This window comes from Dipteris shenzhenensis, chromosome 17, assembly GCF_047967505.1.
Source record: "Dipteris shenzhenensis isolate YYH24624 ecotype China chromosome 17, Dip_SZ_1.0, whole genome shotgun sequence".
Classification (NCBI taxonomy): domain Eukaryota; kingdom Viridiplantae; phylum Streptophyta; class Polypodiopsida; order Gleicheniales; family Dipteridaceae; genus Dipteris; species Dipteris shenzhenensis.
Genome location: NC_141612.1, coordinates 200,274 through 225,457, shown reverse-complemented (window position 1 = coordinate 225,457; position 25,184 = coordinate 200,274). Strand labels below are relative to the sequence as shown.

General features: G+C 42.3%; 1 protein-coding gene across 1 annotated transcript; it reads left to right on the top strand.

The window, feature by feature from the left end:
* Positions 1-388: 388 nt before the first annotated feature.
* On the top strand, positions 389-805 carry LOC147891489 (uncharacterized). The gene is made up of 2 exons (XM_087388997.1): positions 389-604; positions 680-805. The coding sequence occupies exons 1-2, from the start codon at positions 389-391 to the stop codon at positions 803-805; spliced, it is 342 nt and encodes a 113-aa protein (XP_087245123.1).
* The last annotated feature ends 24,379 nt before the right edge of the window (positions 806-25,184 follow it).

Sequence of the window (25,184 nt, the reverse complement as noted above, 5' to 3'; positions counted from 1 at the left end):
ATAGCAATAAAAGATTGTCTCACCGAGGAGTTACGAGCCACCATCTACAAAATTAGCTCCTTGGTGCACTGGATCTCTGCGAAAGAAGTACGGAGAGATACACTAGAGGCAGCTCGCCTAAACGCCATTGAGGCAGTTTGCATGGTTGAGAAATTAATGCCAACAAAAAAATACAACTTTCGTGAATTTCTTAGAAGGCCCTCCAAATGAACTCAAAATTCTCCTAATGTGCACCATACAATTTGGTCATAGAATTATGACCAAATGGGATGAACAAGATAAAGAAAGAAAGAACTACATTATTGAAGCAATCAAAAGTGAGTAAAGGCTAGCTGATCCAAGGGAAACAGTAAGCAACTATTGGATCAAAGAGGTTTGCAAGCAGTGCATGTCCCATCGTAGGTCAGAGGCGAGGGATGCTTTCCGAGATGGTAGACCCAAGCCAACTTGGCTTGATGCAGAGGAGTGGGAGATCATAGCACACGAGCCCAGGGATACGCCAAACAAATTCAAGCAGCAGAGAGAGGCCGTAGCCACACGACTGGAGAGTGTGGGTTCATCGCATCTTGGGAGTGGTGGATACGAGTCGATGCGCCCAGTCTTTGTAAGTATTTTCATAATTGCTGTTTGTGATTTTTTCATACACATGAGAGTTAATTTAAGTGATTTGTACATATAGGAGCGCTATGTGGGTCGTGACCCAACGGCTGAGGAGGAAAGATATGCATACAAACATGGGACGCTGGATTTGTTAGAAGAAATTGCAACGAGTGAGACAATTGATTGGTCCAAGTTCACATATTGACCTGGCAAGTATTCTAAACTTAGTGCATTTTTATTTCTAGCATCATAACAAGTACAACACTTTCTAATTTTTCTTTGCATTTTCGTGTTTGCTTGTTTGTGCAGGTTATATGTCACTTTTTGGGTTTTGAGTAGCGCATATTTATTGCTTTTTATGATGTATCATGGACATTCACTACTACACACGCATCCTATTGCGACGTTTACGTACCGACGTTTAGCGCCCGCTTAGCGCTAATCGTCGTTATAAAAATCGGATTTTGTAAATCGTCGCTATATAGCGACTTTTTCCAAAAGTCGCTATATAGCGACCTTCTTAAAAGTCGCTATATAGCGACTTTTAAAAGTCGCTATATAGCGACACTGAGACAAAATATTATAGCGACGTTTTTATAGAGAGGTTTTTTTTTTTTTAGGCCTTAAAATTTAGTTTTTTCCAATGACAAAATTTTTTAAATTTTCATACATGTTTGAGCTCATAGAGAATAAAAAAATGAGAGCATGTACATCAAGCCTTTGAAGCTCATATATTCATGTCCAAGTTTGAGATGAGAAAAATCAAATAAGAGCATTTACATCAACTGTTTCATCTTGAGCCAAGTCTAAGGCGCCAAGCAAGTCTATCTCCAACTCTATACCGAGTTGATCTCCTATATCATCATCGTACTCTAGTATCGTACGTTCACCTAAAAGTATTTGATCATCTTCTTCAATAAAGCTTAAGTGTGGTGATTGATCTTGATGATTGTTGTCTTCCTCGTCAATATCGTGATCTCCATCCTCCTCCCGTGCGATGTCATTATGCGCATCTTCCTCTTGCCTCATATGGTGATCTACATCTTCTTCGCTAGATTCATCAATTGGATCCGGCATTGGTAGTGGCATCTCCATATCCACATCTCGATCTTCAAAAATCTGCTTACTTCGTGGTGCAACTTGGATCACGTACCACCATCTTGGATCAGAACGATCCGGATGAAAAACCACCTATATTGAAGATGAAAAATCACGTGCCAAATGTCATCAATTATATATATATCAATGGACTTTAAAAACGAAAGCTTCGACTAATTAAATCATTAGTATGCACCTGCTCACAGTGCTCGGGAAGAACAAAAGTATCACTTTCATCGGTCCAATGTTTGGTGGAGTCTATTGCAAAGAGACCGCTACTATCTTTTCTCATTGTCGCATGGGGACCGTTGTAAGTAGTTCTTTAAACCATTTTACATCAAGAATGAAAATAGTAAATCGTCTGAAATCAATTTCATAGATCATGTCGCGTATGGTTCCACAATAATCCAACTGTGAGGAGAGAAGATTGGTATCCAAAGCACTTGCTCGGCTATCTTGTGTGAAGTTAGCCATGACTCCACAATCATACGTGACTCTCTTTGAATCGATGCGTTCCACGCAAAAATGTCGTCCATATGACCATAATGCACTGTACTTTTTGTACTGTAAAAGAGCATCATTAAAACAATGAAGATGCACCTATTTTATAGCATATATTGCCACAAATAATTACTTAATTACATCAAGAGATAAGAAACTTACATGCACCATACATCCAGATGATAACTCCCGCTCGCGCTCGTTTATTGTCTCTCCATCACGTTCGGCTTTACGTACAGCCAGTTGTAGCCAATCAAGTGACATGTGAGTAGGGAGAAGAGCCAGATCTCGTGGATATGGTTGTGATCGCCTGTACATTACTCTGAATCTCGTCCTTGCATTTATTCTTTCTGCTTTGGCCACTTCATATCTCTCAATCCACTTCTGCATCTCAGGGCTATTGAGGATACAAAACTTATTGAATTTCTCCATTTGCTCTTCGCTCATCTTTCTTTCAATCCCTTTTCCTTGGGGGACCTCGCCAATGATGCGATCATCATCCTTGTTGTGCCAAGCTTGCGGCATATCAGGATCCGTGGATGCAAGAAACTCTGTGATATATACTAATGACTCTTGCACAAGCCATCCCTCTGCCATGCTTGCTTCCGGTCTTGCTCTTTGTCTTACAAACCCCTTTAAAGTTTTCATAAACCGCTCGAGAAAAAACATCCATCGATTATGAACGGTACCTGCTATAGCCACCTCATCAACTATGTGCACAAGCAAGTGGACTTGAGTTGTCATAATGCTTGAGGGAAAGTGCTTCTCAAGCAAGCATACGGCTTCGATGGATTCCACCCTAGCCTTCTCGATGCTCGATATAGAGATCTCTTTTTGAGATATCCACCTATTTCACATGTCCATGCATATGTAAGATATTTGAGATATCTACCTATTTCACATGTCCATGAAGAAAATACATAATGCGAATTGATAGTAAGCATACCTCACAATACCACAGATCTTGAATATAGCATTTCTAACATCTTCTTGTAAGCACCCTTTTATTGTAATTGGAAGGATGAACTATCAAAGCAACAATGAAATCATGTCAACAATATAACATAATAATAATTACGCTAACGCATCACTATTATCGGTACACTAATTCTTCTTAGAATACCTGTAAGACCTTGTGCCAATCATGGGACTTGAGGCCACTAAGCTTATTGTCCTTTGAAAATGCTCCTTTCAAGCAACGCATGTACCCTGTCGGTGTTTGAAAAGAGGCAATGTCTGCCTTGATCGCTGCCTCCTCCCTCGTAGAGAGGATCCACGTTGCTTTCGAGAGGACAACTTTTCCTGAAGCATGGACTTGGGGCCACAAACGAGACATCCTATTCATAGCACGCAAGTCTTCTCGCACTCCTCTCGAGTCCTTGGAACCAACCAAGTGTGCCCAAATGGTAGCCCCCACATTCTTGAAGATATGCATGGGATCCAAGAGATGATTGATTTGTAACTGACCCCAATAAGGAAGCTCGTGAAAGATCGATAGCCTCTTCATACCAGGAGGAGGTTCCTCTCCATTCTCCCTCCAAGCTTGAATCCAATCACTTGCTTTCAAATATGATGGTGGTGGATCAAGCTGACCTCCACGTGCGAGATGGTCGAGCGAAAGGTATCGAGCATGACCTTCATAAACATTTTTCCTCATATGTTTGGAGTAGCGTGCAAGCGATTTCAGAGCGGGTCCACAAACAGGACAAGCATGGTACCCACTTGTAACAAGTCCTGCACGCGTGCATGAATATGTTAGTACAAGACATGCGTGCAAAAGAGAGTAAAAAAAGCATAATCCCTCATTGTACATGTAAAGACATAACCACGTACACCTGCGCACTCTCCATATCCTGGGTAGTCATGCATGGTCCACATCAAGATATCCCTGACCAAAATATCATTGGTATGCCTAGGAGCTCTGGAAATATCGAAGACCTGCACTCCTCTCCATAATATCTGTAACTCCTCTATCAAAGGTGCCATGTACACGTCCATGTTTTTTGCCTTGTACTTTCTTGGCACAAGTAGTGCAAGCATGAGGTGTCCCTTTTTTATTGTTAGCCATGGTGGGATATTGTAATTCACCACGACTATGGGCCATGTCGACCAAGATGTCGAGCGTAACCCGAAAGGATTCACGCCGTCCATGGCTAGCCCAAGATGTAAGTTGCGTAACTCCTTTGCTAGCCGCGCATGGCTTTGTCGGGACTCCCGACGAGTTTGTAGCGCAGATGAGCGATGAGGAGGCATCGAGATTCTTCTCTCTGCTCTCTTAGAGGACCTCCGCAATTCCTTCCCCTACACCGACGGGTGGACGTACTGCCCAGCCATCCCCTCGCGCCCCTTCGACCGCGGGATCATCACCTGCGCATGCCTCCCGCAAGGGAAGGAAGAGTAAGACGGGCGGCTCATGTTGTGCTGACTCAGGAGATGTAGACGAGTCAGCACACTCACGCTCCTTTAGGTCTCCACTTGGTCCGGAGACACAGTATCAGTCAGGTCCCTTTCCCTCTCCTACTCCCACTGCTACTCCTCGATCCGGAAGCGGTCGCGCAGCTTCCACTCCTTCAGACTCTGCTACCGTCAGTCCCCGTTACTCATCAGGGGATCTCTCCTATCAAATCACATCTGCCGGAGAGATAATAGAAGACAAAAAGGGCAAAGTAGTGATGGCCGCCATGAGGAGGTTGATGAGTCATCACTTCAAGAGCGGCATAAATACCGATTGGCGGTATCAAGATGCCCAAAAGAAGCAGGCGGTGATCGATGAGTTAAAACAAAGATACCCTAATCCGCCAAATGTGGAGTTTAATAACAATTATATGCTCGAGCGCATGGGTTTGGTCCTAAAGCATCGCAGATCAACCTTGCGTACTTCCATTACAAAGGGGTTGGCTAAACCCAACTGGGCAGACAAAGCTGATTGGAAGTACTTCAAGAAGCAACATAGGGACCATCCCGAAATGTTCGAGGGTCAGAGGAGGGCTGCGAAGAGACGGCTGGACGTCGTAGGTACTTCGCACTTTGGTGCAGGCGGACGGTATGCGTTCGAGGCAATCGTGGTAAGTCTACTTCTTCCCATTTAATGTATTGTTCTATTTTTTTTACTTACATATTACATGCACTTTAGCTAACTCTAACTCTCGTAAATTGGATCCACAGCAAGCTGCGATGGGTCGTCTTCCTACGGATGCAGAAACGTGGCCCGCATTTCGGATAGGAACAAAGCCGTGGTTCATTGAGCAAGAGGCAATGGGAGCGACAGTCGATTGGGCTGAGGTGGCTGCTCGCACGGTATAAGTTTACTCCTACTTGTAATCTCACTTTTTAATTTAAGTTCCAATCTAATTTTCGATTTATATGGTTCTCTCTTAGGGTCAAAGCTCAAGCGTCCCATCATCGGAGGCGAGCGATCAACAGGGGCAAGGATCGGACGCAGGTGCCGAGGACGAGGGAGAAGACACAGGTGTCAAGGACCAAGGAACAGGCCAACAAGACGAAGATGATTCGGATTCGGATGAGTAGTGGTAGTAGCATTTTGTATATCCGCTCGTTTGAGCAATTTTGTATCGCCCTTTCATAGGGTAATTTTGTTACAAACACAGTTGTATATGTATATGCATTTCTTCCTCATCGTTTCACAAGAACAATTTTGTATCACCCTGCAAGCAAGGGAAATTTTGTTATAAAAAACTTTCTTTTGTAATTACAAAAAAAAAAAAGGATTAGTGGGGCTAAACAGGGCCAAAAGGAAGCCCTGTTTAGCCCCACTAACCCTTTTTTTTTACTTCTGTTAATCGTCACTATATAGCGACGTTTACCAGTGTCGCTATATAGCGACGATTAACAGTGTCGCTATATAGCGACGTTTGCATCGTCGCTATATAGCGACGATTAACAGCGTCGCTATATAGCGACGGTTTATAGCGATGCTCCTTTTCCGACGCTTTTAGCGACTTTTATAGCGACCTTTGCGCCCGTGAAAAAAAAAAAATTTAATGTAAAAAGCGTCGGTATTTCCGTCGGAAAATGGCCTATGCCTTGTAGTGATTTAGGCCAATTTTTGGATTTCAACAACATTTTTTAGATCCTTATGATGTAATCACTTGAGCTAATTTTCTTTATGATGTAATCAATTCTATCCTGCACATATTTATCGACCTCTTAATGGTCTTTTTATCGTTATGGTTATGGTTCTTCGTTATGGTTATGGTTATTGGCCTATTGTTGGTCTTTTTAACATTATGGTTATTGGTCTCATGTTGTTATAACACAGTATTAGATAAAGTGGGACGAAAGTTGCATTTTGGGAATTTCGAAATTGGGTGGATTTCATTAAAATTGGGAAAGGCTTCATTAAATTTGGGAAAATTTCCGTTGATTGTGGGAATTTTACCAATATTGAATAAGCTAATATTTGGAATTCCAATGATTATGAAAAACTTCATTGGTTGTGAAACAGTTCATTGCGTATAAAAACCAGAACAAAGCATTTGTGGCAGAGTTTGAAAATCATGTATTTGGTGGTGTTAATAAACACCGTCTAGGGACAACATGTATATTTTACTTGAGGTGTTAATAAACACCAGTTGGTGGTGTTAACAAACACCATGCATAGTGAGTTCCACTAGAAACAAAGCAGTTGTTGGTGAAGGTCAGCTTCTGAAAATTATCATATTAATAATATGCAAATACCCATTGACAAGATAACAACAATTGAGAAACATCACATGAGAACACACCTTACAATGGAAGTTTGGGAGATTAAGAGGGAGAAATTCGACACCATTTTCTATGCTCTGATACCAAGCAAGCTCTCCTGTGCTTTGATACATACGCTCTGTGGAATCTTGATCTTCTTGGGTCTATTTATGGATTTTGATGTCCATGACCAGACAATTGCATCAATACACTCCCATACCTGTGGATCCAACCTATTCTCTGCCCAATACTTGTTCCAGCAATCAACATAGGCATCTGCATCACTGAGCCCCTTTCTCTTAACTGATGGTGCCCAATACTGAATTAATAATTTCTTGAAATTAGGAGAAGCAGCATCCATCTCGGCACTTGATATGGCAACCCCAAGCCATATGGGGTATATAGGATCTGATGGCCTCACCAAGACGAAGTCACCTTGCTTAACATCCACCATTGGTCTAAACTCTTCCCTCGGCTTACCTTTTAGAGGCCCACAATAGTGATCATTCCATTCCTCATAGCCTTGGAAATCATTAATGCAGGCATCTATATCATCCTCCTCATCAGGAGATTGTGTTCTTGGCCAAAACTCTCTGTACACTCCTATCTCTGAGATGTTTTCCTGTTCGAGCTCACCGATCATGGTTTTCCAATAGTCTATCACTGGCCTAATGTAGGACTCATAGGATGCATTCTTTCCACTTGCACATTTCTCCCAAAACTTAATGTAATCCTTTATCCCTGATATTACTTGCAAGTGATCTCTCACAAATGCAGCCATTGGCAGTATATCCGGACAACCTGTTGGCAACAATGATCGACCCTCACTATCTTTCTTCCATAGCTCAATTCCCCCTTCAATGGGCATCCAGTTCGGGGATTTGGGATGCACCTTGTACTGCATCATTGGTATGTCACCTTGCATGTAAAATCGAAATTGTAATGGCTTTGCATGTCCAACTAGCATTTCTTGCCCATCACATAGGTAGCCATCTACATAATCCTTGAAGTTAGGAACCCGTGTAAGAACAAATGGTGCCGGTGAAGATGATGTACATTTTCTGAATGTATCCATCAGATGCGGGAAAGTGAATGTTTGTCCCACTCGCAAGCTCTCAGAAAACCTGCTGAACATTGCATCAATGTCCTCATGTGTGTGCCCTACCATCAAGAAGCCCAATTGAACTGTCTTGAAAATGCCCCTTGCTACAAGAAGAGAAAGGTATGCAAACAAGTATCTATTTTTGTTCTCAGACCCACAATTATCTAGTTGGAGTAGCAAGTTCTCTGGCAACTTTTGGAATGTTGGCTCAATAGCAACACTCCCCTCTACAGAGGGTGGGTTTTCTCTTGTATTTGATGGAAAAAAATTCACACATGTGTCTGTAGCCCTTGCAATGGAAGTTGTCATGGCCTCCGTGACAGACTTCGGGTCACTTTCCGATACAGTTTCTAGATTTGCATTTGTGATCGTGACATCTACATTTTCAGACAAGCTAGCTCCACTTGTGGAAACATGTGCACCTTTAGAACTGTAATGGGAGTCCAAAGCGTTTCTTGAACATAGAGCATTCAAAAGGCGAGCATTGCTTCTAGGAATCCCATTGGTAGCAAGGTCTCCAAGGTCATGCATATCCATCCTCTCGAGGTTGCGCAAACAAATTGAGAGCGATCCAATCGTCAGGTTGGGATCAGATGGCCACAAACCATTGAGGGTGAAGTGTCCATAATGACCGTTTCCATGCCCATGGGTAATCATTCCAATGAGTGAAACCTGTAATTGCCATGCAGAATCGGTGTCCTTGGACCTCACCCGAAGTCTTGGAATTGCCGTCTTTTTTTGGTCCATCTTATCATGGATTATGCATACATACTTTTTTGGATCCATCTCGGAGTACCTACGCCATGCATAGTATAAGTTCCTACAACTTTGTTGCTGTATCATATGCATCTTTCTCTCTTCCATCAGCGAATTGCGCTCATCTTGACTTTTTGTGGCTGCCAATTGAGCCTTGATCCGGCTGCACAAGCTACATTTAGAGAATTCGCTCGTCTTAGCAAGGGCTACATTTTTTAAGTCTGATTTCCAAATCCTACCAAATGTGGATGTGGATAGGCTTTGATAACCACGTTGATTAAGTGAAGTGTTGACCTCACGTAGGACGTCTATCTTCTTATACACTTCAGGTATCACTTGCTGTGTCTCTCTAGAACCATCCTGCATGGTTCTACTCTTGTGAGGCATATGCTCTGTGCTATTATCCACAAAGTGTTGAATGAGAGCCCTTCCCATACCTATGTGCTCCCTGCTCCTCCTCACAATCCCTGAATTGCCATGCACATATCGCTGCACACCACTCTCAAATTGCTCCCTGTATCGATAAAATGATGTCCTTGGAATTCCATGCATCTCATACCATGCTCTACAACAGACATCCCGACCATTTATCCTGAAGTTGTAGCATATCCTCCCTGTGTAGTCATGATGCCAAGCCGTTGACAACACATCGTATATAAAGTTTGTACGAGACTCCAAGGAGCTGCCCCAAAAGTTCTTCCTTAGATTCATTAAGAGATCTCGCTCTGCATGTTGGCAACACCTACTCCCACAACAATCGATGGAAGAAACCTGCTGCACTGAATCTAGTGACATTTTGTACATTGCTGTTGGAGGCTCTCTTTGTTTAGGCACCCTGTTAATGAAAGTGTACCTTCTTTTCTTTGATGTTGGATCATCCCTTTTCAACATTTGATCATTGACCAACTCATCTATACCAGCAACGTGGTCCATGGGCACATATTGTTGCAATGGGCTTCCTTCAAGTAAGGTAATCTGCTTGATGGGCCACTTTACTAGGCTGAGAGAGCCGACATCTTGCATAGAAGACCCTGAGTCACTTCCTCTAATTTGTTCTTTCTTTTCAATACCCACACCAATGCAATCGTTACCCAATAGGTCAAAGTTTATAGAGTCTCCCGGGAAAACATATAAGATCACACCTTCCCCCACGGTCTTTGTTTTGCTCTCATCCCATAAGACAACCTTTTTCTCTTTCCAAGATTCACGAATGAAATTGTCAGTTTCCAATGAAGAAACTGGCATTGCCTGAACATAAGGTTGCTCAGGCTCACTTGGTGCAGCTTCTTCAGTTACCGCATCATCTAAAGAATCACCAACATGTTTTAGAGAGCCCTTAGGCCACTTGACAACGCTCCAAATTGCCTCACCAACAAGCACTGCATCCATAGTGGGAAATGGCAAGAGCATTTCACTATTCAAGATAGACTTCTCCACTATCACCGATACATTTTCTGTCCCAATCTTCACACCACTACAGTAGGCCTCCGGATCTATTGCACACACTCCACCAATTCCAACCACTTCATTCCCCACCATCATCATGACCTTCTCCCCGCTTCTGATAGCCATCCCCTGTCATTACGATTACGGAGAATTAATTATGAACAAATTACAACCAAAGAATTTCATAAGACCATCAAACATGTCCTAGAGGGGAAGAATGGCATTGGTGCAAATCTCTATAAAGCATGAATGAGTCTATACAAAATTTTCATGAAAGCATGAATTATTTCCCTAAAAATTTTAGTAATTTGATAAAACTTTTTCTAAAGCATGAATTATTTTCACCCTCATCATGACCTGATTCATGCATCTGATAGTAGCCATCCCCTCTCATTACGATGACAAGAAATTGATTATGAACAAACTACAACCAAAGAATTTCATAAGACCAACAAAGTTGTCCTTGTAGCGGGGGGAGAATGGCACCAGTGCCATTCTCCATGTGAATTTGGCTAACCTATGGAGAATTGCATATTTCTTATCTTTGAAAAGGGGAATGGCACCAGTGCCATTCTCCCCATGCATTGACTTGTGAAAAACATTTGTCTTCATAAGAGGAGAACAGACTAGTGCCATTCTTCATTTGGAAGACAAAATTTTGACTTGGGACTTTGCCTTGGGAGAATGCCAATGGTGCCATGCTCCCTTTGCAAAGACAAAATTTTATATTAGGAAATTGCAATGGGAGAATGGAACTGGAGAATAGGAAAATGGAGAATGGCACTAGTGCCATTGTCCCAATGGAAAATGGAGAATGACACTAGTGCCATTCTCCCAATGGAATGTCCCAATGGAATGTCCTAATTTTTTGGCTTTGTAATAGGAAAATGGAGAATGGCACTAGGAATAGGAAAATGGAGAATGGCACTAGTGCCATTCTCCCATTGGAAAATGGAGAATGGCACTAGTGCCATTCTCCCAATGGAATGTCCTAATTTTTTGGCTTTGTAATAGGAAAATGGAGAATGGCACTAGTGCCATTCTCCCAATGGAATGTCCTAATTCAAAATTTTGGCTTCACAAAGGTAGAAGGGCACCAATGCCATTCTCCCATTGGAATTAGTGGTATGTCAATCTATAGGTTTAGTGCCATTCTCCATTGTAATAGGAAAATGGAGAATGGCACTAGGAATAGGAAAATGGAGAATGGCACTAGTGCCATTCTCCCATTGGAAAACGGAGAATGGCACTAGTGCCATTCTCCCAATGGAATGTCCCAATTTTTTGGCTTTGTAATAGGAAAATGGAGAATGGCACTAGGAATAGGAAAATGGAGAATGGCACTAGTGCCATTCTCCCATTGGAAAACGGAGAATGGGACTAGTGCCATTCTCCTAATGGAATGTCCCTATTTTTTGGCTTTGTAATAGGAAAATGGAGAATGGCACTAGTGCCATTCTCCCATTGGAAAATGGAGAATGGCACTAGTGCCATTCTCCCAATGGAATGTCCTAATTTTTTGGCTTTGTAATAGGAAAATGGAGAAAGGCACTAGTGCCATTCTAATGGAGAAAGGCACTAGTGCCATTGCAATAGGAAAATTAGTGGAATGTCAATCTATAGGTTTAGTTTGTCTAGATTACCACTAGGGGAGAATGGTAGTGATGCCAATCTCATGCTGGCACCTACATAATGACACTAAGATCATCAAACTCACATGTGCCATTTTGACTCTGTCAAGCCAAAACTTTGAATCTGGGAGAATGGCACTAGTGCCATTTCCCCTTTGCATAGCCAAGATTTAAATCAGGAAATCATAATGGGAGAATGGCACTGGTGCCATTCCCCCTATGCAATGGGAGAATGGAAGTGGAGCAAATTAAAAAAAAATTTAGCTTTGTAAAATGGGGAGATTGGAGGATGGCAGTGTGTGTGTGTGTGTGTGAACGTGGTATTCATTTGAAACCATACACTATTTTACTTCCATTTATTCATATATGTAGTAAAGTTGATCGATATTACTTTATGAAACCTAGCTCGTTATGTGAGTTTATTCACGCTAGTTTGGTTATGCTAGGTTGGTCAAGTTACAAATTTTTATGTTAGAGTATGTTTTTCTTGATCAAGGTCCAAGTAATGTAAAATTTTGCTTTTCGTATATCTCGCCGTCCTTGCTGTCTTGACTCAAGAGGTAAACTTACCGCCCAATACAATATTCTCCTATACATTTTGTTGCGCTCTCTCTCTCTCTCTCTCTCTCTCTCTCTCTCTCTCTCTCTCTCTGTGGCTTTGACCTCAGCTCAGACGTGCCCCTCTGTAGGCTAAGGTGCCCTTAAGTTGGCAGCTTGAATGCTTATGCTGTTTTCACACTAGAGCTGCCTACGTCCCTCTATGGTGCATTGAATGCATCTGTGCCATGGGTTGGATGGGGCGGGCAATCTTGCCCATCCATGATGTGTGGGTGGTGCCCATGGTGCGCCAGTGAGAGTAACTCCTTTTGAATAAAGGTGCACTTGAATTATGTCCTTAATCTACTTGATCTAGATGCTTAATGTTTTAGAATTATCATCCTTAACCCCTAGCCCATCAATTTCTTAAGAAGCACTCTTTAAGGAAATCATCCTCAAGCCATTGTTGTCTTCCGTGGACGACTTCTATGTTCACCTTCTCAAGCACTTCTCATTCTCTCTCTACTATGCCAAAATAACTAATGAACTTCACAAGTGGTCATGCTTGCATTTCATTTAGTAGAAATAATTATAAAGTTTTCATAACATGTATCTTTTTGGGAGGCCTATTACAAGAGGCTTCTAGAGCCTTGTGTGGTTTATGGAGCCCAAGTGTATACTTGAATCTCAATGACACATCTCTAACTTCGTATAATATCTCGCCGTCCTTGCTTATTTCTCTAGAAGGATTTTAACATCCCTCTTGTTCTCTGATCATAAGCCAATTTTAATATCCCTTGAGAAGGGTGTAGTTATTGAACTTATTTCAAGCTAAGTAGTTATTGAACTTATGATCCTAGTTTAATGAAATGCAAAAGGTAGGATATATTAAACGTGTTAAATTTCATCCAAAACTGCCATTCTGGGAATTGGGTTTTTCCCGAATTATCTAGTACGGTCTTGAGTGTGCAATTCCTTTGAAGGCTGTAGCATGGAAGTTCTACAACAAGCTTGATCCTCTTTGTTCACAATCTCCCTTGTTTGCTATTTGACTAGGCCCTAGATTGAACTGACTAAAAACATCTAGGACAACCTAGATCTTGGGGTGACTCTGTTGGATAAGCAACCTAACAAGTTCTAAAGACTAACAATATTTGACCTAATATTCAATTTAGATGTCTAACCGTTAGGTAACCATATGCAGGCTTTTAAGTCGGTCATACATATGTATATGCTTACTCCTTATAAACCTCTTGTCCATGCCTTGAGGCCTCTATGGTTGTCAATCTTTTTAGCCATACAATAGCCATATATGCTACTCCATAGCCAAGCATGTGGGTACCTAGGATGCAAAATGAGATACCAAGGTGTTGTTAGAGTTAGCTCAAATGTCCACCTCTTATGTAACCCACCAATATTCTGTGTACCCAATGTTGTAAGGCCCCCATATGAGGAGAAGCCATGATGGGTATCGGATATTGGGAGGGATCCCCAGTTTAGACACTGGAAGGGGTCTTAGAGTAGACCAGATGGTTATGAGACGGCTTAGGAGCCAAGAGTAGATACCCGTTTGCAAAAAGGGGGGGTTCGGGGGGGCGATAGCCCCCCCGATAGCAGGGGGTCCGGGGGGCGCAGGCCCCCGGTGGGGGTCTGGGGGCAAAGCCCCCAGCGGCAGGGTCCGGGGGCTGCTGGTAGCCCCAGGCCCGACGGTATGACCTATGCGCGATCCTTCATCTGCCCGCCGGCATGTTTTCTGAAGGGTCGGCTGGTCTTCCAGGCATTTCTTAACACATCGTAGCATGCTAAAAGGAAAAAAATGTAGAGATGATAGTAACCTTGAGAAAGGCACATTACATAAAGAATAATTTGTTTTTAACGAAATGCAAAAGATATCGATTTGTTTTTAATGAAATGCAAAAGAAATGCAAAAGCTAAACTTACGAAGTAAAAAAATGGAAAACCCTAGATCCTTCTAATCATTACGCTCGTTGCCCTAAGTGGATCGCATCGCAATGCGTGCTAGTCTCCTTGCCGTAGCTTTTCGCCAATCCGTAGCTTTTCGCCAGCTTTTTCTCATCATGCGTATCTTTTCGTAAAGCTTCTCCTTATCTCTCATTCGTATCGCTTCCCAAGCTTCTCCTCATGCATATCTTCGTTCAAGCTTCTCCTTTCCTCGTCACTGAAGTCGTATCATCTTCGCCAAGCTTCTCCTCAAGCGTATCTTCGTTCAAGCTTCTTCTTTCCTCGTCACTAAAGTCGTTTGAGAGCTACCTCTTTCCGGGACAACGATGACGGAATCATCAAATTGCAATGACGGAATAGCTTTCTTTCTTTCTTGCAAGTTGGCTTCTTCCCGGGACAACGATGACGGAATAGCTGTCGGTAGGTCATGAGTTACAATCAAAAGAGCTTGTAACCGTTCTCGAATAACTCCGTATTAGCGACACTAATTCACCTATTTATTCTCGAATAACGCTGTAAAAGCAAGCGATCGGAGGCTCATCCTTTGGAAATTCAGTTCACCTATTTATTCTCGAATAACGCTATAAAAGCAGGCTCATCCTTTGGAAATTCAGTAGTGGCAATTCGGGGTTCCTTGCGAGCAAGTACTTGATCTAATTAATCGAGCAGTCTGAGTTCCAAGCGTGAAATAGAGAATTACCTTCATTCCAATCGACGCCTCCGTTCCAATCAAGCAGTCTGTCACGGGTATATCTCTCCTCTCTTTCTTTCAACCCTCCTGTTATCTTATTGCGTAGATGGTGGAGGAGCTTTCCTCTCTTTCTTTCAACCCTCCTGTTGGAGGATGAAGCCAAATTGCAAGAAAGAAAGCAAAAAATCTGAAAATTAAAGAGAAGCTACCGAACTGATTGAGCTTCAATTGACAATTGTGTTGTTTCCTTCCAGCTTCAGGCTGTCGAGCCGTTGGTTGTCTTCTTGCCTCAAGACTCTCCGTGTGTGTGGTGAGTAAAACTCTGAGACTCTGAGACTCCTCTCCAATTTGTTTGGAATGAATAGAAAGTGAGGAGGGAAAGGCATCAATTGAAATGAGAGAAAAGGTCTTGATTTGTTTGAAATGTAGATTTGAAAGTTGAAAGTGATAGTTTGAAACTACTAAATAATTCAAATTTTGAAATATAGGTCTTCCCGCCATTGTGCCCTTTTGAATTTTGGATATACAGAATGGCACTTATGCCATTCTCTCCAAATCTAAATTCAAATTCAAATTCATATTGATAATTTTAATTTCAATTTGTATTTCAAATTGAAATTATGCTTTTGAAATTGTATTTCAAAACCTAAATTCTAGTTTTCAAATTTTGATTTCAAGTTAAACTTCAATCTCAATTTTGATTTTCATGATTGAATGGCAAATTTAGAGATTGAATTTCTAATTTTAAATGGAGAATGGCACCAGTGCCATTCTCCAAGACCTCATAAGAAGTCCGTGAGAGTGGCACCAGTGCTCTTCCCGCCATTGTTCCCTTTTGAATTTGGATATTTAGAGTGGCAAGTATGCCATTCTCTCCAATATTAAATTTAAATTCAAATTCAAATTATTCTGTTTTAAATTGTATTTCCAAAACGAAATTTATATTAGGACATTGCAATGGGAGAATGGCACTGGAGAATAGGAAAATGGAGAATGGCACTAGTGCCATTCTCCCAATGGAATGTCCCAATGGAATGTCCTATTTTTTGGCTTTGTAATAGGAAAATGGAGAATGGCACTAGGAATAGGAAAATGGAGAATGGCACTAGTGCCATTCTCCCATTGGAAAATGGAGAATGGCACTAGTGCCATTCTCCCAATGGAATGTCCTAATTTTTTGGCTTTGTAATAGGAAAATGGAGACTGGCACTAGTGCCATTCTCCCATTGGAAAATGGAGAATGGCATTAGTGCCATTCTCCCAATGGAATGTCCTAATTCAAAATTTTGGCTTCACAAAGGTAGAAGGGCACCAATGCCATTCTCCCATTGGAATTAGTGGAGTGTCAATCTATAGGTTTAGTGCCATTCTCCATTGTAATAGGAAAATGGAGAATGGCACTAGGAATAGGAAAATGGAGAATGGCACTAGTGCCATTCTCCCAATGGAATGTCCCAATGGAATGTCCTAATTTTTTGGTTTTGTAATAGGAAAATGGAGACTGGCACTAGTGCCATTCTCCCATTGGAAAATGGAGAATGGCACTAGTGCCATTCTTCCAATGGAATGTCCTAATTCAAAATTTTGGCTTCATTGAGATCATCAAACTCACTTGTAGAATGGAATAGGGCACCACTCTCCTATGATCACTGGAATGCCCCTCCTAGAATAGTAGGCTAAGCATTTGTACAAGTGGAGAATGGCAGTGGTGCCAATCTCTTATTAGGCCCTAAGAAACGGCATTGAGAAGCCTAAACTCACATGCTCATTCTTCTATGTAGTGATCACTGTCTCCGCTATGTAGAGATCACATGGAATTGTGTCAATCTTTGTGAAGAATGCCACTAGTGGAGAATGGCAGTGCTGCCAATCTCACATGCGCATTGAGAAGCCTAAACTCACATGTGCAGAGATCATATGGAAGTGTGCCAATCTCTGTGGAGAATGCCACCAGTGGAGAATGGCAGTGGTGCCAATCTCATACCATGACCTAAAAACATGCACAAGGAATCCTAAACTCACATGTGCATTCTTCTATGTAGTGGTGCCAATCTCATACCATGACCTGAAAACATGCACAAGGAATCCTAAACTCACATGTGCATTGGCACTTTTGCCATTATCCTAGTACCATTGTCCGCTACTGGCAATGTGCATTATTCTATGTAGTGATCATTGTCTCCGCTGTGTAGGGATCATATGGAATTGTGTTAATCTCTGTGGAGAATGCCACCACTGGAGAATGATAGTGGTGCCAATCTCATAACATGACCTGCAAACATGCACAAGGAATCCTAAACTCACATGTGCATTCTTCTATGTTGTGATCACTGTCTCCGTTGTGCAGAGATCATATGGAATTATGTCAATCTCTTATTAGGCCTTGGAATGTTAATCTATAGGTTTAGTTTGTCTAGACAACCACTAGTGGAGAATGGCAGTGATGCCAAACTCATGGTGGCACCTACATAATGATGCTGAGATCATCAGACTCACATGTGGATTGGAATCGGACACCACTCTCCTATGATCACTGGAATACCCCTCCTAGAATAGTAGGGTAAACATTTGTACAAGTGAATAATGGCACTGGTGCCAATCTCTTATTAGGCCCTAAGAAATGTCATTGAGAAGCCTAAACTCACATGTGCAGAGATCATATGGAATTGTGCCAATCTCTGTGGAGAATGCCACCAGTGGAGAAGGGCAGTGGTGCCAATCTCTTATTAGGCCCTAAGAAATGGCATTGAGAAGCCTAAACTCACATGCTCACTCTTCTATGTAGTGATCACTGTCTCCGCTGCGCGTAGAGATCACATGGAATTGTGTCAATCTTTGTGGAGAATGCCACCAGTGGAGAATGGCAGTGCTGCCAATCTCACATGTGCATTGGCACTTTTGCCATTATCCTACTGCCATTCTCCGCTAGTGGCAATGTGCATTCTTCCATGTAGTGGAATGTCAATCTATAGGTTTAGTTTGTCTAGACAACTAGTAGTGGAAAATGGCAGTGATGCCAAACTCATGGTGGCACCTACATAATGACACTGAGATCATCAGACTCACATGTGGATTGGAATCGGACACCACTCTCCTATGATGATTGGAATACCCCTGAAAACATGCACAAGAAATCCTAAACTCACATGTGCAGAGATCAGATGGAATTGTGCCAATCTCTGTGGAGAATTCCACCAGTGGAGAATGGCAGTGGTGCCAATCTCATACCATGACCTAAAAACATGCACAAGGAATCCTAAACTCACATGTGCATTCTTCTATGTAGTGGTGCCAATCTCATACCATGACCTGAAAACATGCACAATGAATCCTAAACTCACATGTGCATTGGCACTTTTGCCATTATCCTAGTACCATTGTCCGCTAGTGGCAATGTGCATTCTTCTATGTAGTGATCATTGTCTCCGCTGTGTAGGGATCATATGGAATTGTGTCAATCTCTGTGGAGAATGCCACCAGTGTAGAATGATAGTGGTGCCAATCTCATAACATGACCTGCAAACATGCACAAGGAATCCTAAACTCACATGTGCATTCTTCTATGTAGTGATCACTGTCTCCGTTGTGCAGAGATCATATGGAATTGTGTCAATCTCTTATCAGGCCTTGGAATGTCAATCTATAGGTTTAGTTTGTCTAGACAACCACTAGTGGAGAATGGCAGTGATGCCAAACTCATGGTGGCACCTACATAATGATGCTAAGATCATCAGACTTACATGTGGATTGGAATCGGACACCACTCTCCTATGATCACTGGAATACCCCTCCTAGAATAGTAGGGTAAACATTTGTACAAGTGAATAATGGCACTGGTGCCAATCTCTTATTAGGCCCTAAGAAATGTCATTGAGAAGCCTAAACTCACATGTGCAGAGATCATATGGAATTGTGCCAATCTCTGTGGAGAATGCCACCAGTGGAGAAGGGCAGTGGTGCCAATCTCTTATTAGGCCCTAAGAAATGGCATTGAGAAGCCTAAACTCACATGCTCACTCTTCTATGTAGTGATCACTGTCTCCGCTGCGCATAGAGATCACATGGAATTGTGTCAATCTTTGTGGAGAATGCCACCAGTGGAGAATGGCAGTGCTGCCAATCTCACATGTGCATTGGCACTTTTGCCATTATCCTACTGCCATTCTCCGCTAGTGGCAATGTGCATTCTTCTATGTAGTGGAATGTCAATCTATAGGTTTAGTTTGTCTAGACAACCAGTAGTGGAAAATGGCAGTGATGCCAAACTCATGGTGGCACCTACATAATGACACTGAGATCATCAGACTCACATGTGGATTGGAATCGGACACCACTCTCCTATGATGATTGGAATACCCTTGAAAACATGCACAAGAAATCCTAAACTCACATGTGCAGAGATCATATGGAATTGTGCCAATCTCTGTGGAGAATGCCACCAGTGGAAAATGGCAGTGGTGCCAATCTCATAGCATGACCTAAAAACATGTACAAGGAATTCTAAACCCACATGTGCATTCTTCTATGTAGTGGTGCCAATCTCATACCATGACCTGAAAACATGCACAAGGAATCCTAAACTCACATGTGCATTGGCACTTTTGCCATTATCCTAGTACCATTGTCCGCTAGTGGCAATGTGCATTCTTCTATGTAGTGATCATTGTCTCCGCTGTGTAGGGATCATATGGAATTGTGTCAATCTCTGTGGAGAATGCCACCAGTGGAGAATGATAGTGGTACCAATCTCATAACATGACTTGCAAACATGCACAAGGAATCCTAAACTCACATGTGCATTCTTCTATGTAGTGATCACTGTCTCTGTTGTGTAGAGATCATATGGAATTGTGTCAATCTCTTATCAGGCCTTGGAATGTCAATCTATAGTTTTAGTTTGTCTAGACAACCACTAGTGGAGAATGGCAGTGATGCCAAACTCATGATGGCACCTACATAATGATGCTGAGATCATTAGACTCACATGTGGATTGGAATCGAACACCACTCTCCTATGATCACTGGAATACCCCTCCTAGAATAGTAGGGTAAACATTTGTACAAGTGAAGAATGGCACTGGTGCCAATCTCTTATTAGCCCCTAAGAAATGTCATTGAGAAGCCTAAACTCACATGTGTAGAGATCATATGGAATTGTGCCAATCTCTATGGAGAATGCCACCAGTGGAGAATGGCAGTGGTGCCAATCTCATACCATGACCTGAAAACATGCACAAGGAATCCTAAACTCAGGTGTGCATTGGCACTTTTGCCATTATCCTACTGCCATTCTCCGCTAGTGGTAATGTGCATTCTTCTATGTAGTGATCACTCTCTCCGCTGTGCAGGGATCATATGGATTTGTGTCAAACTCTATGGAGGATGCCACCAGTGGAGAATGGCAGTGGTGCCAATACCATACCATGACCTGAAAACATGCACAAGGAATCCTAAACTCACATGTGCATTGGCACTTTTGCCATTATCCTACTGCCATTCTCCGCTAGTGGCAACGTGCATCCTTCTATGTATTGGAATGTCAATCTATAGGTTCAGTTTGTCTAGATTACCACTAGCGGAAAATGGCAGTGATGCCAATCTCATGCTTGCAACTACACTTGTGGAATGGAATAGGACACCACTCTCCTATGATCACTGGAATACCCCTCCTAGAATAGTAGGGTAAACATTTGTACAAGTGGAGAATGGCAGTGGTGCCAATCTCTTGTTAGGCCCTAAGAAATGGCATTGAGAAGCCTAAACTCACATGTGCATTCTTCTATGTAGTAATCACTGTCTCTGCTGTGCAGAGATCATATGTGGAATGGAAGGTAATAGGACATCACTCTCCTTCTATGTATTGATGACTGTCTCTGCTGTGTAGAGATCATATGGAGAATGGAAGGTAATGTGCATTCTTCTATGTAGTGATCACTGTCTCCGCTGTGTAGGGATCATATGTGGATCATCAAACTCACATGTGGAATGGAATAGGACACCACTCTCCTATGATCACTGGAATACCCCTCCTAGAATAGTAGGGTAAACATTTGTACAAGTGGAGAATGGCAGTGGCGCCAATCTCTTATTAGGCCCTAAGAAATGGCATTGAGAAGCCTAAATTCACATGTGCAGAGATCACATGGAATTGTGTCAATCTTTGTGGAGAGAATGCCACCAGTGGAGAATGGCAGTGCTGCCAATCTCACATGTGCATTGGCACTTTTGCCATTATCCGATTGCCATTCTCCGCTAGTGGCAATGTGCATTCTTCTATGTAGTGGAATGTCAATCTATAGGTTTAGTTTGTCTAGACAACCACTAGTGGAAAATGGCAGTGATGCCAAACTCATGGTGGCACCTACATAATAATACTGAGATCATCAGACTCACATGTGGATTGGAATCGGACACCACTCTCCTATGATGATTGGAATACCCCTGAAAACATGCACAAGAAATCCTAAACTCACATGTGCAGAGATCATATGGAATTGTGCCAATCTCTGTGGAGAATGCCACAAGTGGAGAATGGCAGTGGTGCTAATCTCATACCATGACCTAAAAACATGCACAAGGAATCCTAAACTCACATGTGCATTCTTCTATGTAGTGATGCTAATCTCATACCATGACCTGAAAACATGGACAAGGAATCCTAAACTCACATGTGCATTGGCACTTTTGCCATTATCCTAGTACCATTGTCCGCTAGTGGCAATGTGCATTCTTCTATGTAGTGATCATTGTCTCGGCTATGTAGGGATCATATGGAATTGTGTCAATCTCTGTGGAGAATGCCACCAGTGGAGAATGGTAGTGGTGCCAATCTCATAGCATGACCTGCAAACATGCACAAGGAATCCTAAACTCACATGTGCATTCTTCTATGTAGTGATCACTGTCTCTGTTGTGCAGAGATCATATGGAATTGTGTCAATCTCTTATCAGGCCTTGGAATGTCAATCTATAGGTTTAGTTTGTCTAGACAACCACTAGTGGAGAATGGCAGTGATGCCTGCCAAACTCATGGTGGCACCTACATAATGATGCTGAGATCATCAGACTCACATGTGGATTGGAATCGGACACCACTCTCCTATGATCACTGGAATACCCCTCCTAGAATAGTAGGGTAAACATTTGTAAAAGTGAATAATGGCACTGGTGCCAATCTCTTATTAGGCCCTAAGAAATGTCATTGAGAAGCCTAAACTCACATGTGCAGAGATCATATGCAATTGTGCCAATCTCTATGGAGAATGCCACCAGTGGAGAATGGCAGTGGTGCCAATCTCATACCATGACCTGAAAACATGCACAAGGAATCCTAAACATTTGCACAAGGAGAATAGTAGGGTGAACATTTGTACAAGTGGAGAATGGCAGTGGTGCCAATCTCTTATTAGGCCCTAAGAAATGGCATTGAGAAGCCTAAACTCACATGTGCATTCTTCTATGTAGTGATCACTGGAGAATGGTACTGGTGCCAATCTCATACCATGACCTGCAAACATGCACAAGGAATCCTAAACTCACATGTGCATTCTTCTATGTAGTGATCACTGTCTCCGCTGTGTAGAGATCATATGCAATTGTGTCAATCTCTGAGTTCATCAAACTCACATGTGGATTGGAATCGGACACCACTCTCCTATGATCATTGGAATACCCCTCCTAGTATAGTAGGGTAAACATTTGTACAAGTGAAGAATGGCAGTGGTGCCAATCTCTTATTAGGCCCTAAGAAATGTCATTGAGAAGCCTAAACTCACATGTGCATTCTTCTATGTAGTGATCACTGTCTCCGCTGTGCAGAGATCATATGGAATTGTGTCAATCTCTGTGGGGAATGCCACCAGTGGAGAATGGCAGTGGTGCCAATCTCATACCATGACCTGAAAACATGCACAAGGAATCCTAAACTCACATGTGCATTCTTCTATAGAGTGATGACTGTCTCCGCTGTGTAGAGATCAAATGGAATTGTGTCAATCTCTGAGATCATCATCACTCACATGTGGAATGGAATAGGACACCACTCTTCTATGATCACTGGAATGCCCTTCCTAGAATAGTAGGGTAGACATTTGTACAAGTGGAGAATGGCATACGCCCTAAGAAATGGCATTGAGAAGCCTCAACTCACATGTGCATTCTTCTATGTAGTGGTCACTGTCTCCGCTGTGTAGAGATCATATGGAATTGTGTTAATCTCTGTGGAGAATGCCAACAGTGGAGAATGGTACTGGTGTCAATCTCATACCATGACCTACAAACATGCACAAGGAATCCTAAACTCACATGTGCATTCTTCTATGTAGAGATCACTGTCTCCGCTGTGTAGAGATCATATGGAATTGTGTCAATCTCTGAGTTCATCAAACTCACATGTGGATTGGAATCAGACACCACTCTCCTATGATCACTGGAATACCCCTCCTAGTATAGTAGGGTAAACATTTGTACAAGTGAAGAATGGCAGTGGTGCCAATCTCTTAGTAGGCCCTAAGAAATGTCATTGAGAAGCCTAAACTCACATGTGCAGAGATCATATGGAATTGTGCCAATCTCTATGGAGAATGCCACTAGTGGAGAATGGCAGTGGTGCCAATCTCATACCATGACCTGAAAACATGCACAAGGAATCCTAAACTCACATGTGCATTGGCACTTTTGCCATTATCCTACTGCCATTCTCCGCTAGTGGTAATGTGCATCCTTCAATGTAGTGGAATGTCAATCTATATGTATAGTTTGTCTAGATTACCACTAGCGGAGAATGGCAATGATGCCAATCTCATGCTTGCAACTACACTATGACACTGAGATCATCAAACTCACATGTGGAATGGAATAGGACACCACTCTCCTATGATCACTGGAATACCCCTCCTAGAATAGTAGGGTAAACATTTGTACAAGTGGAGAATGGCAGTGGTGCCAGTCTCTTATTAGGCCTTAAGAAAAGGCATTGAGAAGCCTAAATTCACATGTGCAGAGATCACATGGAATTGTGTCAATCTATGTGGATAATGCCACTAGTGGAGAATGGTAGTGGTGCCAATCTCACATGTGCATTGGCACTTTTGCCATTATCCTACTGCTATTCTCCGCTAGTGGTAATGTGCATTCTTCTATGTGGTGGAATGTCAATCTATAGGTTAGGTTTGTCTAGACAAGCACTAGTGGAAATTGGCAGTGATGCCAAACTCATGGTGGCACCTACATAATGACACTGAGATCATCAGACTCACATGTGGGTTGGAATCGAACACCACTCTCCTATGATGATTGGAATGGCAGTGATGATTACCACTAGTGGAGAATGGCAGTGATGCCAATCTCATGCTAGCAAATACATAATGACACTGAGACCATCAAACTAACATGTGCATTCTTCTATGTAGTGATCACTGTCTCCGCTGTATAGATATCATATGGAATTGTGTCAATCTCTGTGGAGAATGCCACCAGTGGAGAATGGTAGCATACCAAGACCTTAAAAATGGCACAAGGAATCCTAAACTCACATGTGCATTGGCACTTTTGCAATTATACTACTACAACCAATAAAATTTGTGGAATGTCAATATACAAGTTTAATTTATATAGACTGCCACCAGTGGAGAATGGAAGTGATGCCAATCTCATGCAGAAAACATGTGGATTGGAATCGGGCACCATTATCCTATGATCCTTGGAATACCCCTCTCAGAATATTAGGGTAAACATTTGTACAAGCGGAGAATGGCAGTGGTGCCAATCTCTTATTGGGCCCTAGACAATGGCATTGTGATGCCTAAACTTAGAATAGTAGGGTAAACATTTGTACAAGTGGAGAATGGCAGTGGTGCCAATCTCTTATTAGGCCCTAAGAAATGGCATTGGGAAGCCTAAACTCACATGTGCATTGGCACAAGGAATCCTAAACTCACATGTGCATTGGCACTTTTGCCATTATCCCACTGCCATTCTTCGCTAGTGGTAATGTGCATTCTTCTATGTAGTGATCACTGTCTCCGCTGTGTAGAGATCATATAGAATTTTGTTAATCTCTGTGGAGAATGCCACCAGTGGAGAATGGCAGCGGTGCCAATCTCATACCATGACCTGAAAACATGCACAAGGAATCCTAAACTCACATGTGCATTGG